Source organism: Crinia signifera, chromosome 7 (genome assembly GCF_055691185.1).
Source record: "Crinia signifera chromosome 7, ASM5569118v1, whole genome shotgun sequence".
Classification (NCBI taxonomy): domain Eukaryota; kingdom Metazoa; phylum Chordata; class Amphibia; order Anura; family Myobatrachidae; genus Crinia; species Crinia signifera.
The window spans coordinates 17810592-17830905 of record NC_139223.1 but is presented as its reverse complement, the minus strand read 5'-3'; the positions used below and the strand labels follow the sequence as shown (position 1 = coordinate 17830905).

The 20314-nt window shown below is 48.5% G+C and overlaps 1 protein-coding gene across 3 annotated transcripts in view; it reads left to right on the top strand.

Annotated features, from left to right (window-relative positions):
* The window catches only part of LOC146019880 (NFATC2-interacting protein-like), a 45285-nt gene extending 25181 nt beyond the window's left edge, over positions 1–20104 (top strand). For 2 of the 3 annotated variants that reach the window (XM_083152513.1, XM_083152515.1), the window contains 8 exons: positions 8519–8638; positions 8938–9025; positions 9327–9441; positions 9516–9593; positions 11120–11282; positions 13429–13573; positions 18834–18952; positions 19230–20104. In XM_083152513.1, coding sequence (XP_083008639.1) covers positions 8519–8638; positions 8938–9025; positions 9327–9441; positions 9516–9593; positions 11120–11282; positions 13429–13573; positions 18834–18952; positions 19230–19385 — 984 coding nt within the window. In that variant the 3' untranslated portion in view covers positions 19386–20104. Of the gene's footprint in view, positions 1–6607; positions 6712–8518; positions 8639–8937; positions 9026–9326; positions 9442–9515; positions 9594–11119; positions 11283–13428; positions 13574–18833; positions 18953–19229 lie in introns of those variants that run through there. The other variant, XM_083152516.1, reaches the window with a different exon arrangement.
* The last annotated feature ends 210 nt before the right edge of the window (positions 20105–20314 follow it).

Below are 20314 nucleotides of genomic sequence, written 5' to 3'. Positions count from 1 at the left end.
ATCCCCACTATCCACGTCATACCCCCAGTATCCACGTGGGCATGTAGTTAAGTTTATAAAGTATGGCGAGCCACTGAGCCCGAAGCATGGCGAGGACGCGTTATCGCGTCCCCTGACGGAGCTCGCCATGCTTCGGGCATGGTGGATCGCTGCGCTCGCCACACTTTATAAAATTTACTCCACGCCCACTTGGATACTGGGGGTATTCAGTGGTGTAGCTAGGTGCCACGGTGCCTGGAGCAAGGGCATGTTTCGCGCCCCCCTCCCAATTTGTACACAAATATATATATATATATATATATATATATATATATATATATATATGTATATGTGTGTGTGTGTATATATATCTCTCTCTCTCTCTCTCTCTCTCTCTCTATCTCTCTATCTCTCTATCTCTCTCTCTCTCTCTCTCTCTCTCTATCTCTATCTCTCTCTCTATCTCTCTATCTCTATCTCTCTCTCTATCTCTCTATCTCTATCTCTCTCTCTCTCTCTCTCTCTATCTCTCTCTATCTCTCTCTATCTCTCTATCTCTCTATCTCTCTATCTCTATCTCTATCTATATCTCCTATATATTTGGCTACATCTGTCACTCAAAGTGGGTGTCTGTGTCTATAACGCTCTGTTCCTGGACTTTCCTCTTAATGTGTGATTGCCTTCATCTGTGCTGAACACCTTTCTGAGAAATTAACCTGTTTAAAACAGGTGATGGCAATCATACATTAAGGGGAAGTCTAGAAACAGAGCATTGTGTCCCTCCTGGAGAGGGTCATGTTGGGAGGTATGTGACAGAGAACCAGCCCAGTGAGCCCACAGACACCCACTGCCTTCCCATGTTGCCCAGCACTGCTACTCCACAGCCACCAGGTGAGCGCCCCCCTCCTTGCGGCAACCCCACCCCACCCCGCTCCCCCCCCCTCCCGCGATTCGCGGAAAAAACACCCGCTCCCCCGCGACCCCCCCTACCGCGATTCGCAGCAAAAACACCCCCGCGACCCCCCCTCCCGCGATTCGCTGCAAAAAGACCCCCCCCCCACGACCCCTCTCGCAATTCGCGGCATAACCACCACCCCGCGACCCCCCCCTCCCGCGAATCGCGGCAAACCCTCCCCCGTGACCCCCCCCCCGATTCGCGGAAAAAACACCCCCCCCCGCGACCTCCCTCCCGCGATTCGCGGCAAAAAGAACCCCCCCCGCGACCCCCCCTTGCACGATTGGCGGCACCCCCCCTGCGACCCCCCTCCCGCGATTCGCGGCACCCCCCCCCCCCGCGCAATTCGCAGCAGCCCCAGGATTAAATGGCACATGCAAAACACTGACATGGCTATGGTCGACAATGAAAAAGGTTGACATGAGTTTTTGAAGATTTATTTTTTACTTTTTCATATTCATTGTCATGTGTCGACATGGACACCAATGAAGTGGCACACTTATGTCAACATTTACATGTGTTGACCTTTCTGTGTTGATTTTTTCTTGTGGTGATTCGCGTCACACCCCCCCGCAACCCCCCCTCCCGCGATTCGCGGCACCCCCAGTGACCCCCCCACCTCCTGCAACCCCCCACCGGAACCCCTGTGAACCCCGCCCTCCCGCGATTTGCGGCACCCACCCCCGCGACCCCCCCTCCCGCAATTCACGGCACCCCCCGTGATTCGCGGCAGCTCCAGAATTAAATTGCACATGGAAAACACTGACATGGCTATGGTCGACAATGAAAAAGGTTGACATGAGTTTTTGAAGTTTTTTTTGTCATTTTTTGAATATTTTCATATTCATTCTCATGTGTCGACATGGAAACCAATGAAGTGCCACACTTATGTCAACATTTACATGTGTTGACCTTTCTGTGTTGATTTTTTTCTTGTGGCGATTCGCGGCACCCCCCCCCCCCGCGACCCCTCCCGCAATTCGCGGCAACCCCCCACCGGAACCCCCATGAACCCCGCTCTCCCGCGATTCGCGGCACCCACCCCCCGCAACCCCCCCCCTCCCGCAAATCGCGGCACCCCCCGCGATTCGCGGCAGCCCCAGGATTAAATGGCACATGCAAAACACTGGGACGGCTATGGTCGACAATGAAAAAGGTTGACATGAGTTTTTGAAGATTTATTTCATTTTTTGAATGTTTTCATATTCATTGTCATGTGTCAACATGGACAGCAATGAAGTGGCACACTTATGTCAACATTGACAGTACATGTGTTGACCTTTCTGTGTTGATTTTTTCTTGTGGCGATTCACGTCACACCCCCCCGCAACCCCCCCTCCCGCGATTCGCGGCACCCCCCGTGACCCCCCACCTCCCGCAATTCGCGGCAACCCCCCACCGGAACCCCTGTGAACCCCGCCCTCCCGCGATTCGCGGCACCCAACCCGCGACCCCCCCCCTCCCGCAATTCGCGGCACCCCCCGTGATTCGCGGCAGCTCCAGAATTAAATTGCACATGGAAAACACTGACATGGCTATGGTCGACAATGAAAAAGGTTGACATGAGTTTTTGAAGGTTTTTTTTCAGTTTTTGAATATTTTCATATTCATTGTCATGTGTCGACATGGACACCAATGAAGTGCCACACTTATGTCAACATTTACATGTGTTGACCTTTCTGTGTTGATTTTTTCTTGTGGCGATTTGCGTCACACCCCCCCCCCCACAACCCCCACTCCCGCGATTCACGGCACACACACACACACCTCCCCCGCGATTCTCGGCACCCCACCCCGTGACCCCCCCTCCCGTGATTCACGGCACACCCCCGCGACCCCCCCTCCCATGATTCGCCGCAACCCCCGCCCCGTAACCCCCCCTCCCGCGATTCGCGGCACCCACCCCCGCGACCCCCCTCCCGCGATTCTCTGCAATCCCTCCCCTCCCGCGATTCGCAGCATCCACCCCCCCACAACCCCCCCTCCTGCAATTCGCGGCACCCCCCGCGACCCCCCCTCCTGCAATTCGCGGCACCCTCCGCGACCCCCCCTCCCGCGATTCGCGGACACCTAAGTTGCAATACAGGGCATCTTTCATACAATTCTAACCATATTTCTCATATACAAACGTTCACAAATTAAGGGGGCGCAGCCCCTTACGACGGTGTGAAGAGCGCCCGTAGGGCGCGATGAATCACCTAGTATCTATATATATATATATATATATATATATATATATATATATATATATATATATATATATATATATATATATATTGACATGAGAAACTGGCACACCAGATATGCAAAAGTAGAAAAATTTATTTCATGAGGGCCTTTTCAAAAGGGCCAAATAAAGTCCATGCAGTGGGAGTAAATGAAAAAAATCACAAAAGTCACAAGAATATACTCAACACGATCCCCTGCAGGTCCGCCATGCTCGCATGGCGGACCTGCAGGGGATCGTGTTGAGTATATTCTTGTGACTTTTGTGATTTTTTTCATTTACTCCCACTGCATGGACTTTATTTGGCCCTTTTGAAAAGGCCCTCATGAAATAAATTTTTCTACTTTTGCATATCTGGTGTGCCAGTTTCTCATGTCAATATTGCTAGTTACTTTTATGTGACTGTGCACCCGCCCACTAATGCTTATACAAGTGTGCAGATTGTTTTTGACTATATATATATATATATAATGATGAAAAGGCAAACTGCACACTTAAATATCATCTTGCGGGTGCCAAGGCCACTTAAAGGTTAATGGTTTAGGAAAAATAGGAAGCCAGCACATCCAATTGAATGAAGCAAAATCTTTTATATAGAAAAGAGTTCATTGAACTCTTTTCTATATAAAACATTTTGCTTCATTCAATTGGATGTGCTGGCTTCCTATTTTTCGTGTGTGTGTGTGTGTATACACATACCTAGAAATCATCCATGTTGACAGGTGACAGTTCTCCCTCATTGCGGCGCTGCTTGTTTCCTGTGCTCACAGCGTCAAGACCCAGCCTACACAGTGTGTGACAGGATGAGTGCAGGGCTTTCATTTTTGGCTTTGGGGCGGGGGGGGGGGGGGGTGTGGGTGGAACAGGGGCGGATTGGGATGGAAAACCAGCCCGGAAATTTATGAAAGCAGCCCTAATGGAGGTGGAGTCTGCTGAGGGTGTGGGGTCTGTGAAAGGGGGCAGGATGCCTACTTATAGAGTAGGTTTCCAAGTTGCAGCCTTTCTTGTAACTTTCGCAGCAGTTGCATCTGCAACTTTATGCTAATGCAGTTACACTGCCCATTGCCATGCACCAAATATATAAGGACTGGCCCGCAGGAAAATACAAACACGTTTGCACCCGATATGTGTTCGGGGAGGGGGGGTGTGTGTGTGCGCAGAAAGAAGGGAGAAAGACTGGTGGTCCCTCCCCCTGCAGCCTGACCATAACCCTATCCCTCCCTGCTAGTGTTTAAAAATAACCCGCTGCCTAAACCTAGCCGCCGCCCCGTAGGCTAACCCAAGCTTCCCCCTCCCAGACTAAACCCCCTTCCTTGACTGCCTGCTACTGCTCCCCGCAAACTCACCAATCAGGATGCTAGCTGTTAGGATTCCAGTGTTAGCATCCTGATCCGTTTTGAGGTCATGGCGCTAGCCCCCGCTCAGGCAGTTCAGATGCCTGTGTCGGTATACTGAACGCTGGCATCCTGACTGTTGGGATGCTGACCACATCCCATGATAATTGGGGACCTCAATCACGGTTTAAAGTCCTAAACTGCAGCACCGAATCACAGTATTAAGAGCAGGCCATGCCCTATATACTAAAGTATACATTGAATCAGTGCTGCAGCAGAAAAGTAACGTTTTTCAATAGTAAATGCTATTACCTGTGCAGGGTGCTGACCACCTGTAGGGTCAGGGAGCAGGGGCAGGGGAGCTCCTCCAACTTATTGACTTTGTATTCAATCTTTGCTGGGACTGGGGTGCATCATGCTGCTACTAGGAGTCGGCAGGCTCTGTACTCACACACGTGGCTGTGGAAGACCAGCCAGCAAGGGGTCCTCTAAGGGGCAGCTGAGCAGCAACCGCAGAGGAGTTCTCTGCACATTTCATAAGTGATCTCCAGTCACTGTTGGTTCTCAGTAGGCCCCCACATCTCCCCCCACAGAGTGCACATACTGGTTATCTGACACTCCTGGATATCGGAGTTCGGAGGCTGTCAGGACTCTCTGGTCCACACAGTGACAGCCGCTCCGCCCCCTCCCTGCACGCTGCCCTGCACACACACTATCTCCTAACAGCTCAGGGTCACAGCCACAAGCAGAGCACTGAGTTGCTCTATTACAGCAGGTGTGACAGAGACAATTAAGCTGCGGAGTTCCTGCATCCTGCCCCCGCCTTCTCTGTGGCCAGCTCGACTTTCACGCAGCCTGGCCCTGGCCCCAGGATGTAGAGATAATAGCAGCCATCTGATCAGCGGCAGTGAGGAGACTCCCCCACTGCCGCTGATCAGATGGAACTGTTCCAGGCCACTATCTCTATATCCTGGGTCCGGGCTGCATGAAATTCGCGCTGGCCACAGAGAAGCAGCATAACATGAAGAACCTCCTGCGTAACGGTGGAGCGCCCCAGCAGCAGCAGCACTTTACCTGCTGCCATGGAGGCTCTCTCAGTGACTGGAGCATGCAGCTGGGGGCCGAATCACTGACTGTGGGGGTGGCGGCCTTCCTCAGTCGCATACCCTTGGAGGCTGGAGCCGCTCTTGATGCTCTGTCAGAGCTGACGTTCTGCGCGGCTTCAGAGGTCAGAGGGGGGGGGGGGGTTTGATTGCCGGAGTGACACCACAGGGAGCGGGCGAGTAGGGCGAGGGGGAGCCGGTGGCAGGATGCAGGGCTCTGGCGCCAGGTGATAATCCTGCGCCTGGAGCTTGTGCTCCACCGGCTACGCCTCTGGGGGTATTACGTCATACCTCCCAACTGTCACGATTTTAGAGGGACAGTCCCGATTTTCGGGTACTGTCCCGCTGTCCCACCCGCGGCAGGCATTGTCCCGCTGCGGGGGGTGGCAGTTGGGAGACCCCCCAATCTAGTAGAATAGACGCTGTGCGCATATTCTCGTATGAAAATGAGGTCGCGGCTAATTAGCATAAGCCGCGCCCTCATTTGCATACGCCCCGCCCCCTTTTCGGACGCCGCGCGAGTGTCCCTATTTCCTCCGGCCAGAAGTTGGGAGGTATGTTACGTGGATACTGGGGATATGAACCATTGTGTATTACAACTCCTGAAAGTTATTTTGTTTACGTAGCCAACAAAGTGGTGTATTGGTATTCTCAATACACCACTACGGAAACTACGTAATGGGCACCGTGATAATACACAAGTACCAGATTATTTCCTGTTTCTGTTGCATTAGTGTATGTCTATACAAATATGCAATGTTGTGGCTCCTCCTTCTATATCCTGCCTTGTTATACCCAGACCCAGTGTGACAGCTCCCAGCTCGCACCACCCCTCCCCTTCTCCTCAATCCAGCAGCTGACCCGTCCCTTACCTTACCCTGGTCCCTTGCCTGTGCGCTCAGTCTCTCTCCACGCTGCTTCCCTTCCCCAGAACTACAACTCCCGGCATTCCTTGCGCTGCCCGGCCCGAGAAGCGCGTCTGGAAGAGAGCAGCCAATTAGCCGCGAGATGCCGGTGAGTGGCAGTTGCCTCAGCCAATGAGCGGGGAACGTGTTAGGCGGGGACTATAAAACGAAAGCGATGGCGGATCATGGATCAGTAACAGTAGTTGATGTGAGTATAGAGCGGCCGCATAGCGGGGTGGAGGGTATGATACTAATAAGGGGGGCAGGTGCTGGTATAATATCGCTGGTGGGGGCACTGGCGTCTATCCTGCAGGTGCCACAGGCCCTGTGCAGAGCAGTGGGGTAAGTGGCCAGGATGTCGGGGTGTAGACCTCCCCCTGTGGTCGCTGAGGCAGAGCTTATGGCTGACCTTCTCTGTTCCTCAGGTGTGGTGGAATGACCAGTGCTGGCATGTCCTGTTATAGAGCCCATGCTGGGACTTGTGGTTCTACCACACACTGCATGCCCAGGTTGGCCAATCTAGTGTCTCCTCACTAGGGATGGACATCGGAAGTCCACCATCAAATGATGGCTGGGCTTCCACCATCGAATCTTTCGATGTGATGGTCACTGATCATTGCATCAAAATAAATAATATGATTGGTGCATGTGCAAACATCTTAAACACAGCCACGCATGTGCAGAAGCACTGCAATGTGGAGCGGTAATAGCCCTAAAAATTGATATTTTTATACTCTGAATACTATATGGAATACAATATTGATGTTTAACAGTACAGATGGTCTATAGTACAGGCACTTGCAAACATTTCAATAAGATAAGTGGTCAGTAAAAGGTTAAACATAATAAATAAACAAATATAATTGAACCAATACTGCACTTTCTAAGTGCACAATCCACTTCATGGTAAGGCTCCTGTCTCTTCCTCCTGGCAGCTACTCTCTGGTCCATTGCGATATTGCCTTTGACACCAACGAATGTTTAACATGATGGCGACAAACATCGGAATGCCGCCATTGAATGGTAAAGCCACTACCACTGCATGGTAGTGAAACATCACGATGCAACGTATATCCGTATCCCTGTCTTAGGGATACGGATTCAATCTCCCACCGGCATTTCCGACAGGGGAAATGGCGGCGGGGCCCTATTCAATGCTGTCTTCCTCAACAGCATTAAACAGGGAATCTCGGCAGAACGAGCCCGACTTCACAAGCAGTCGGGCTTGTTATGCCGAGAATGGCCGGGAATTGACAAGCTTTATTTTGCTGAGGTCAACAGAACCTATGGTTTTTATGGGGGGGGGGGGTACTCAATCCTTTTCCCGACAGTCATATTCAGGCCGTTTTCGATCCGTTCCAACTGTAACTCAACTAGGGATGACCATCGATTATTTCAATGGTTTGAGGCCAATGTCGAATACTTTTGCCTTCGATGTGGGAGTACCAGATGGTTTCCCTACATCGATGGCAAAGGAGAAGTGATGTTTCCTTTTTTTTTAAGGTGTCGGGACACGGAGCATAGCTCCGACACCCGGAAGTCCCGCCCCCATGTTCTTTTTGCTTTCTTAACTTATGAAGACAACAGCCCAGATCTGTCCATGACGCAGCTTTTGAGTCAATTGTCCAATAACTTGAAATAGAGGGGGATACATATTAAATATCTAATGATTAAACTTCTTCCAATTTGGATGTGAATACAAAATTTAAAGCTGTAAATCTACACCTTAAAATCGAATTATACAGTTTATAACTTAAATATGTTTTGGGGTCGTCGTCCATTTATATATGGACTGTAACCCTGTCTTCATTTTACCAGGAACATAACAAGTGTCCTAATAGAATCTGCACTATGGTAACACTGAATAGGCTCCCAGTACTTGTCTGGAGATATCGGTGTATAATATGGATTTAGTGGTGATCTGAGATCAGGGAGGAGACAAAACCCCGTACAGATCTATGATAATTGTAGGCCATTGTTATGTTATGACAACTGTGGCTTTCTGTATCCCGCAGAGTGATGGCGGCAGCAGCAGCAGCGACAGTGACGTAGCGGTAGTGGTGCCACACAGAGCGAAACGTAGACGGATTCTTCCTGGAACTGTTACTATTGGGCCCACGGTGTACTCTAACAAGGTACTGTACAGTCTGACACTGCTGTGTACAACAGTCCCGGTGCTATTCTCTGCATCACCATTCCATGCTTGGCTACCGGATGTTCATAATGCATTCTGATCTTGTAATAAATGGTATTGTGGAGCGCAGGTGGATTAAACCGTTGCCAAGCCGCCTGTTTCCACCTGGGCTCCCTAACCGGTTGTATTGCACATATGATTGGGTGTGAGGTCTAGGTACAGGTGTAAACTGTCCTCCTGCATTCTATCTAACTGTGGTGTTGGTCAGCATCTGTCTTACGCCTGTCTCATTCCCTCCAGGTGAACAGTTCTCTGAAGTTGCTCTCAGATGGCCTCAGTACCTTGGCTGAAATGGAGAAGGAGCTTCAGATGAAGCAAGGCTGCGATGGTGAGCTATGAGCACTTGTGGTGGAGCAGGCGGCAATAGATGGTATTTGCCGTCATTGTGGTATAGAGTAGGCAGTAATGGCTGACGGGGGTCAGGTGACTGCTCGGGGCGGAGTGGTCAGTTGATTTGGTGGATGACAGGTGACTGGTATGGAGTAGGACTGGAGAAAGCTATGCATGCACCGTGTATCTGTAGTGTGGCAAAAGATTAATTGAACCCTGCACACAAGACTTTTTTTGCTTTAAAAAGTGTTTTGTGTTTGGAAGTTTCTTGGACATAATTGTGATGTCTCCACCTCCAGCTGACCTAGATAATGAAGTGACCCCCGAACCACAGCCCACAAAGGCGAAAATACGGACGTACGATCTGTCAGACTCTGATGCGGAGAACGAGAAATCAGATGTCCCATGTCAGAGGTGACCACTGATCCCAGTCTTTCGGCTTGATTTCCCCTTCTGCACTGGTGTGTTAATCATTATTTCTTTCCTAGGATCCGTGACTCCTCCCCTTCACCACCCCCCACCCCGGAGACGCCAGTAAGGAAAGGTCGTAAGAACAAGACGTTAAGGTAACATACACTGAGGAGATGGCAGCGTTGGGCAGGTTTACACCTCTTTGTACGGTTACAAATCAGAGGCTGCCACATTTCCCGCAGTATAGTTCTCATGCAGGGTGGTGTAGTGAGTGCTCAGCAGGATGCACTTACTGCATTGACGAATACAGGGTCTTAACTTTTCTCCTTCACACCCAGGGCTTTAAGTGGTCCTGGAGAGGTGGTGGAACTCATTTCCCCTGATACCACATTAGGTGAGCCCGGGCCAGTGCCAGGGTGCAAGTGCAAACCCCCTCATATTACACCACATATTAGTACTCCTTACACAGTAGTGCCCCTTATTACCATTACGTCACACAGTAGTGTCCCTTGTTCATGTTACGCTACACAGTAGTGCTCCTCAACCATGTATGGGATGCAGTAGATTTGCCTAATACACAATGCCCACTGTAGTATTGCCCCTTACACATCATGCCCACAGCAATAATAAATTGTTGATGGCATGACATTGCATACACCATGCCAGAAATGGAAGCTGCTGGTACAGGCTTTCTATTGGCATTGCTGTGCAGGGCTGTGGTGGAGGGGGAACTAGTTCCTCCTACTATTAGATGTGGTGGACCTCTGTTCCACCCCGGTCCCACCCACTTTAACCCCTTTTCACACCTTTATTGCTCGGTAGGTATTAGGTAGCTTTCTCTTGGGAACGGCACTACAGACCAAGACACTGCTTCGGGCTAGTCCTCCAAACCAGTTAAAATACCATGCGCTCACCAGTTACCTGGTATTGCCCCACCTCCTCTATGGACTGCAGGAGATGCACAGGCTGCTACAGCCATGTGCATGGATTAGGGGGTCAGCTGAATGAGGGGGGGGGGGGGGTGTAAACTTTTCCTCACCTGTCAGGCAAGTTACACATGATGTTGGATACATTCCCACAGCTATGTTCTCTGTATTTATGGGGTAGCATAATACATCCCAGTCTTACAAAATGACCTGGATCCCCTTCTGAGTCTGTCCACAACCTCCATGTAGCTCTCAGTCTGAGAGATCTTGTTGGTGGTCGGTGAGCAGTACCGCTGGGTGTTACACAGGCCTACAAGTGCCTGTTGTGTATGAACATGATGTCCTTGGCCAGTGACCTGGCCTCCTGTATCAGTTATGTACCTGAAGGAGTCTGTCTAGGTTTGTAAATAGATCGGTCTGGATTCCTCAGAGATCCGTTGGACTGGTACCTACTGGAAATAGGGGCTGACTTGCCATGAGTGGACAAAGGTAGCAGTATGTAGGCTAACTTCACTTTTACATTGAGTCTACATGGGCAGCCATCTAGCTCAGGGTTGGCAGGTGGGTAGATATGTAAATGTTTAGGTTCCATCCAGCTTTCTTGCCAGTGGTAAAAATTGAATTGTTGATCTAGCCAAGAAAATGAGACTTCGGCGCAGCAGGATAATGGAGGTTTTGTTGTTGATCCACCCACCCATCCTGTGCAGCCAGGTCTCCTGCCTGCTCTACTCATCTAGTCACTTACTCCTTGGCAGGGAGATGGAAGCTCGTCTTAAGGATTTGGGCACTGTCCTGTCCCCGTTACACAAGTCCATCAGCGATGACAATGAAGTGATTGTGGTCGGGAGCAGTCCAGCACCAGAGCTCACCATTAAAGTGCGGCGGAGAGGGCAAATCTACCGCTTAAACATCCAGTCGGTGAGTTCATCTGAGAACACGTGAGGGCTTTGGTACTTGTGTAGCTTCACAGCAGCAGTTACGTAGTCAGCGTAGTGTCCCTGTCAGAATCAGCGTAGTGTTCCCGCTGTTAGCGTAGTCAGTGTCCCTGTCAGAATCGGCGTAGTCAGTGTCCCTGTCAGAATCGGCGTAGTCAGTGTCCCTGTCAGAATCGGCGTAGTCAGTGTCCCTGTCAGAATCGGCGTAGTCAGTGTCCCTGTCAGAATCGGCGTAGTCAGTGTCCCTGTCAGAATCGGCGTAGTCAGTGTCCCTGTCAGAATCGGCATGGTTTTCCCACGGCCAGCGCAGTCAGTGTCCCTGTCAGAATCGGCGCAGTCAGTGTCCCTTTCAGAATCGGCGCAGTCAGTGTCCCTGTCAGAATCGGCGCAGTCAGTGTCCCTGTCAGAATCGGCGCAGTCAGTGTCCCTGTCAGAATCGGCGCAGTCAGTGTCCCTGTCAGAATCGGCGCAGTCAGTGTCCCTGTCAGAATCGGCGCAGTCAGTGTCCCTGTCAGAATCGGCGCAGTCAGTGTCCCTGTCAGAATCGGCGCAGTCAGTGTCCCTGTCAGAATCGGCGCAGTCAGTGTCCCTGTCAGAATCGGCGCAGTTAGTGTCCCTGTGAGAATCGGCGTGGTGTTCCCGCGGCCAGCATAGTCAGTGTCCCTGTCAGAATCGGCGCAGTCAGTGTCCCTGTCAGAATCGGCGCAGTCAGTGTCCCTGTCAGAATCGGCGCAGTCAGTGTCCCTGTCAGAATCGGCGCAGTCAGTGTCCCTGTCAGAATCGGCACAGTCAGTGTCCCTGTCAGAATCGGCGCAGTCAGTGTCCCTGTCAGAATCGGCGCAGTCAGTGTCCCTGTCAGAATCGGCGCAGTCAGTGTCCCTGTCAGAATCGGCGCAGTCAGTGTCCCTGTCAGAATCGGCGCAGTCAGTGTCCCTGTCAGAATCGGCGCAGTCAGTGTCCCTGTCAGAATCGGCGCAGTCAGTGTCCCTGTCAGAATCGGCGCAGTCAGTGTCCCTGTCAGAATCGGCGCAGTCAGTGTCCCTGTCAGAATCGGCGCAGTCAGTGTCCCTGTCAGAATCGGCGCAGTCAGTGTCCCTGTCAGAATCGGCGCAGTCAGTGTCCCTGTCAGAATCGGCGCAGTCAGTGTCCCTGTCAGAATCGGCGCAGTCAGTGTCCCTGTCAGAATCGGCGCAGTCAGTGTCCCTGTCAGAATCGGCGCAGTCAGTGTCCCTGTCAGAATCGGCGCAGTCAGTGTCCCTGTCAGAATCGGCGCAGTCAGTGTCCCTGTCAGAATCGGCGTGGTGTTCCCGCGGCCAGCATAGTCAGTGTCCCTGTCAGAATCTGCGCAGTCAGTGTCCCTGTCAGAATCTGCGCAGTCAGTGTCCCTGTCAGAATCTGCGCAGTCAGTGTCCCTGTCAGAATCTGCGCAGTCAGTGTCCCTGTCAGAATCTGCGCAGTCAGTGTCCCTGTCAGAATCTGCGCAGTCAGTGTCCCTGTCAGAATCTGCGCAGTCAGTGTCCCTGTCAGAATCTGCGCAGTCAGTGTCCCTGTCAGAATCGGCGCAGTCAGTGTCCCTGTCAGAATCGGCGCAGTCAGTGTCCCTGTGAGAATCGGCGTGGTGTTCCCGCGGCCAGCATAGTCAGTGTCCCTGTCAGAATCGGCGTGGTGTTCCCGCGGCCAGCATAGTCAGTGTCCCTGTCAGAATCGGCGTAGTCAGTGTCCCTGTCAGAATCGGCGTGGTGTTCCCGCGGCCAGCATAGTCAGTGTCCCTGTCAGAATCGGCGTGGTGTTCCCGCGGCCAGCATAGTCAGTGTCCCTGTCAGAATCGGCGTAGTCAGTGTCCCTGTCAGAATCGGCGTAGTGTAAATGCTGTAAATGTAGCGTAGCCTGCCGCCGTGAAACTGCACAAGTACCAGGGTTTTTGTTGGGGAAGAATTTAAGTACATCAGATGTTCCTGAACAGCCCGTGCCAGATGCAGCCACATTTTTTCGCATGGCTGCGGGCATGCTGGCTATCAGATCATCCAGGCCTGGCGTATTTAGCTTAAACGTGGCAGATTTGGGGTGTTGTGACTGTCCCTGTGTACTGGGATGGTTAGTGTTACATGACTTATGCTGTACCTATGCAGACAGAACCCTTGCAGAGTCTGGTGGAGTCTATGGCGTCTCGCCTCGAAGTTGACTCGTCGCAGATAATGTTGCTGCAGGGGGACAAAGAACTCGATACCCAGGACACCCCAAAAGCCCTAAACCTATCAGTGGCTGACATTATTGGTAAGCTATGATCATCTTTTAGCTTCATTTGTTTAGTGGGTGCAGGACACAAATGTAGATGAATAAATAATCGGTACTTATGTTAGCCGGGCACCCGGCTATGCTACGCTGACAACGTATTCTCAATACACTACTACGTAACGGGCGCCCAGCTAACATATAAGTACCAAATAATCTATTCATATCATCTCATCTCAAAATCAGTCAATATTCATTAGTTAGTTAAATCCGCGCCCCCCCCCCCCATCATTTGAATGATGGTGAAGGCCTCACGCATCTGTAAGGTTGCCTCAGAGCAGAACCTTACAGATGTGTAAAACAAGAGAAAGGGTAGGTGTACAGCGCTAGGTTTAAATCTGAAAAAAGTATACACTACCACATGTAAATATAACCTTTATTAATACAAAAAATAATTAGATGAGAGCTCTCATAATAAACCATATACAGTAAAATTATATATTAAAAACAATTAATATGATTGGACAAAGGCACTCTGATGAGAATGGGCTCCACAATATTTTGCACCAGCACGTTATATTTACCAGAGGGGGACTGGGAGATAATGGAGTGTCTCCTTGATGGTATGGCTGCATGGGATATGTCCTGATCCAGATAAATGCCCAGTGGGTCCAGGTATCAAGGCAGATTTGTTGTAGGCAGTCCTTATGGTATATGTCTGGGGTAGCCAACCCTAGTCCTCGAGAGCTACCAACAGTGCATGTTTTGCAGGTCTCCTCACAGAATCACAAGTGAGCTAATAAGCTCCATCTGTGTATCTTTTAAAATGTGTCAGTGATTAATGAGTGCAGCTGTGCAGCAGCTAGGTTGTCTGGAAAATGTGAAGTGTTGGTAGCTCTCGAGGGCTAGGGTTGGCTACCACTGGTATATGTATACCCGGCATGATATTGCTGGTGGCTGCTGAAAGGTAGAAGTCCTGGAAACAAAAGTAAAACTGGTCCGGAGTAAAGTGCAGAGTTTGGTGCAGTCCTGGTATAGTGCAAAAAAGGCAATGTGGTGCAGTGGAGAGATGCTGGAAGCTGCTCAACGCGTTTCGACGCTAACTCACATCTTCATCAGGAGCTTGGGTATGGGGTCTTGTCCAAGGACCCTGTATATATACCCTAAATTGATTGTTCCCATGATTACAGGTGTGGGAACTCCAATAATCATTATGTTAAATACTATTAAAAACACATATCAAATACATTGAAAACAAACATGTGGTAGGCATGCACAGGAGGAATGTACAGAAGTCTATTATACATAATAAGAGCAAAAAACGAGTTTTTGAAAAACAATATGATAGTCATGTGATCATGTCACATGATCGGGGCCGATCACATGACCCCGGAAGTGACATTTGCGATCTGTCTCAATGAGATGTAATAATATATGGCACAGATGGTAGATAGCGTATATGCACGCAAGTGTAACAGTCATCTGAGAGACTATTGTCTAAGAGATTGTTTTCAGCCATGTATATAGCGAATATATTAATCTAGCCTCCGTGGTTGGCGGAGGTGTCCGGCTATTGCACTTCCGGCTGGCGGAAGTCTTCATGGTTGGCGGAAGTAGCCGCTCGGTTGGCTCTGATTGGAGCTGATGACATCAGGAATGCGCTGCGCGGTGATAGGCGCTCCTACACCACTTGTTGATTGGGTAGGTTGTACCGGTGTATGGTTTCGCTGGAAATGACGATTTTTGATGGCGGAAGTCCAATCTCGTTTTGCACATTGGTTGGCATTATCGTTTTAGAAAACATTAATATATTGGGAAAGACAGCATAAGCAAAGGGATATCACAAAAAGCATATAACAATACAATCAACGATTGCATAGAGAGAGTATAGTGGATGGGAGATCATATGACAAAGAAAATCTCATTATAGATGTATAATGCATAATATATGCAGACAAAGTGAGGTCTATACTTTGTCTGCAAGTATCGTATGAGACAGAGATACATGCAGTTTCATATACTGTTTTAATATATGTCCTGAGGGGTCACCCACAGTGATGATGTATTTAATATATATCATATACATTTAAGTACCAGACATATAAATAAACTAAGCTGTGAGGGATCCCCAGGCAGTCGATAGTATACATAATTCTGTACAGAAAGGGCTGTGTATAATTCAAAGGGTGTGCATACTCCCAAGAAAAAAAAAAAAAAAAAAAAGAAAAGGGGAAAGGATACTAAATCATACTACACTATTTAGCTATAATGCCTCATTGAGGCCATCCGGATGTAAACTATTTAATTTAAAGGTCCAGAAGACCTCTTGGCGACAAAGGGTCTTGTACCTATCCCCCCCCCCCCCCCCCCCTCATAGAGGGGGGGATGTGTTCTAGCCCGATAATCTGCAGACCTCTAGGGTCATTTTTATGGAACTGAGAGAAGTGTCTGGAGAGGCTGTGGCTGGTTAGACCCTTAATGATGTTGCTGCGGTGTTCCATAAAGCGGGTTATTAGTGGGCGTGTAGTCCGCCCTACATATTTCAGATTACAAGGACACATCAACAGATATATAACAAATTTAGTATCACAATTAATACAATTTCTTATTGAGACTAATTCATCTTCGGTCTGTACCTGCAGGGTTCTATAAATGTGGCAAAAACCGCTGTACCACATGTAATCATGTTACCCATAGAACCCTACAGGTACAGACAAAGAAATTGTATTAATTGTGACACTAAATTTGTTATATATCTGTTGATGTGTCCTTGTAATCTGAAATATGTAGGGCGGACTACACGCCCACTAAAAACCCGCTTCATGGAACACCGCGATATCATCATTAAGGGTCTGACCAGCCACAGCCTCTCCAGACACTTCTCTCAGTTCCATAAAAATGACCCTAGAGGTCTGCAGATTATCGGGCTAGAACACATCCCCCCCTCTATGAGGGAGGGGGGGGATAGGTACAAGACCCTTTGTCGCCAAGAGGTCTTCTGGACCTTAAATTAAATAGTTTACATCCGGATGGCCTCAATGAGGCATTATAGCTAAATAGTGTACTATGATTCAGTATCCTTCTTTCCCCTTTTGTCTTGGGAATATACACACCCTTTGAATTATACACAGCCCTTGCTGTACAGAACTATGTATACTATCGACTGCCTGGGGATCTCACAGCTTAGTTTATTTATATGTCTGGTACTTAAATGTATATGATATATATTAAATACATCACTGTGGGTGACCCCTCAGGACATATATTAAAACAGTATATGAAACTGCATGTATCTCTGTCTCATACTATATTTGCAGACAAGGCATAGACCTCACTTTGCATATATTATGCATTATACATCTATAATGAGATTTTCTTTGTCATATGATCTCCCATCCACTATACTCTCTCTGTCATATGATCTCCCATCCACTATACTCTCTCTATGCAATCGTTGATTGTTTGGTTATATGCTTTTTGTGATATCCCGTTGCTTATGCTGTCTTTCCCAATATATTCAAGTTTTCTAAAACGATAATGCCAACCAATGTGCAAAACGAGATTGGACTTCCGCCATCCAAAATCGTCATTTCCGGCGAAACCATACACCGGTACAACATACCCAATCAACAAGTGGTGTAGGAGCTCCTATCACCGCGCAGCACATTCCTGATGTCATCAGCTCCAATCAGAGCCAACCGAGCGGCTACTTCCGCCAACCATGAAGACTTCCGCCAGCCGGAAGTGCAATAGCCGGACACCTCCGCCAACCACGGAGGCTAGATTAATATATTCGCTATATACATGGCTGAAAACAATCTCTTAGACAATAGTCTCTCAGATGACTGTTACACTTGTGTGCATAAACGCTATCTACCATCTGTGCCATATATTCTTAAATCTCATTGAGACAGATCGCAAATGTCACTTCCGGGGTCATGTGATCAGCCCCGATCATGTGACATGATCACATGACTATTATATTGTTTTTCAAAAACTCGTTTTTTGCTCTTATTATGTATAATAGACTTCTGTGCATTCCTCCTGTGCATGCCTACCACATGTTTGTTTTCAATGTATTTGATATGTGTTTTTAATAGTATTTAACATAATGATTATTGGAGTTCTCACACCTGTAATCATGGGAACAATCAATTTAGGGTATATATACAGGGTCCTTGGACAAGACCCCATACCCAAGCTCCTGATGAAGACGCGAGTTAGCGTCGAAACGCGTTGAGCAGCTTCCAGCATCTCTCCACTGCACCACATTGCCTTTTTGCACAATACCAGGACTGCAACAAACTCGGCACTTTACTCCGGACCAGTTTTACTTTTGTTTCCAGGACTTCTACGTTTCAGCAGCCACCAGCAATATCATGCCGGGTATACACATACCATAAGGACTGCCTACAACATATCTGCCGTGACACCAGGACCCACTGGACATTTATCCGGATCAGGACATATCCCATGCAGCTATACCATCAAGGAGACACTCCATTATCTCCCAGTCCCCCTCTGGTAAATATAACGTGCTGGTGCAATATATTGTGGAGCCCATTCTCAGAGAGCCTCTGTCCAATCATATGAATTGTTTTTAATATATAATTTTACTGTATATGGTTTATTATGAGAGCTCTCATCTAATTATTTTTTGTATTAATAAATGTTATATTTATATTTACATGTGGTAGTGTATACTTTTTTCAGATTTAAACCTAGCGCTGTACACATACCCTTTCTCTTGTTTTTCATATAATTGGGAGAATTACACACTCCCTGTACAGCAGCTTTGGCCGTGCCTGTGGTTCTCTTTTTTTCTACCTTACAGATGTGTGTCTGTTCGGGGGGAAGTAGGCAGGCAGCTGACATCCGGTGATTTCAGCTGCCCGCCCCCCTGCCTGTCCGTCATGAGTCATTAGCATGAGAATGCACAGGTGGGTGTTACCATATGGTAATGTGGCAGGCCCACACCCCACTCCGCCCCCCGCCTGCAAGGTTGCTTGCGTGCATCTGATTAACAAGCTGTTCGTTGAGGCCGCACGACAACAAGCACATGCCCAGAAATGCAGCAACCAGAATACCCTCCACGCTCTGGTAGTCTAGGTCAGAGCTTCCCAAACATTCATTACAGTCCAGGTTTTAAGATTATCTTTGTGCGAGCACAGGTGACTTAATCAGTGCCTCAATCAATTTTATTTAATGCTTTGGACTTATTCAAGGATATCCTTAAGAACCTGAGGATTATCTGAGCTTCTGGTCATAGCTGATGATTTTGTGGTGCCCGTTGTGCTTCCAGACTGCGTGGTCCTCTCTGCCTCCAGAGAGATGGGATCTGGTGATGCAGCTGATGATCAGATCTGTCTGAAGGTCCAGGGCAAGGACAGGGAGTCCCACCTCAGTCTCACCATCGGGAAGGTAAGAGGGCTGCATGTGTTGGGAATGTTACAAGACTGTGTCCACATAGTAGAGGCCACCATTTTGTGGCCTGAACCAATGACTGCTGTAAGAGTGCAACCCATTGATGTGGAACCGGTGCTGTCAAACACTTAGTGACCCGTATTCACGGACCACTATTTCCTAGCTAAGTCATAGACTGTAGATATTGGTTCAGCCCACAAAATGGCTGTCGCCTCCTAGCTGTCTATAGGTGACTTTCTGTGATCTTGTGTTTAACGGAACCGGTTCTTCCCAGAATGAACCGCTGCAGTCCCTGATGGATCAGTACAAAACCGCCATGGGCCTTTCCAAAAAGGTGTGCTTCATGTTCGAAGGGAAGAAGCTGAAAGAGAAGAGCACGGCCGAGGAGCTTGGCTTGGAAAGTGATGACCTCATAGAGGTGTGGGTATGAGCGGATTGTTCAGCATTGACCGAACGTGCAGTTGGGATAAGAATGGTCTCCAGACTCTCTGGCTGTTTTTGAGACCACCAACTTGAGCTGGGCTCGCTAGGAGACATCGACATTTGGACAATTGTCTTCCGTGGACAGCTCAGGACCATTCATACACAAATCAGAGCTGGAGACTTTTTTTTTTTTTTTTCGTCCTTTGTGGCTTTCTCTTTAGCGGACACAATATTTGATTTATAACTTAAAATTTCTTATGATCAATTGTCTGCAAGAATGGGGTTTCAGACTTCTAATGCGCCCCATAAATTCTTAGATGGTTTGTAATCGCTCCCTCAAATGTCCGTAAAGTTGTTTTTAAGCTCATCAGTTGTGTATTGACATAAGTTATGCTGCTAGGCCGGAGCTGTATATTACAGCCATGTAAATACCGGACACTGTCAAAATGGTCACAAAACTGCAACAAGTTGCGATGTGCAGTATCCTGTAGGTCACACACCTTGTTCAAGTGTGTGACCTACAGGATACTGCACAATAAGTGGCTGGTGGGAAACCCTCGTAGACTACAATAAGAACACCCCTATTAAATCTTCTGTTTGGCCTCCAGTAAGCTTCAGAGTATGAAATTTGCCTAAGTCTATGTTCAGGGTCTATAAAGTCTAATATTTTCTTAAATTACTATTTTATATGCAATAAAGAGCCAGGTCATGAACTGGTCACTATTCCGGCTTGGCTGCATGTATTTTGGAAATGTGGGTTTTAACCGTTTGATTGTATTAGAATGGAGTTTATTACAAAACACTTGACATCTGTAAGTAATGTGCAAACCCATCTGTATTCTTGCCCACCCCTCCATGTGGCGCTAACAAAAATGGGGATACGGTCGTAATGTCCACAGTCATTGGGTCGACAGGCAACTAGGTCGACAGGATTCT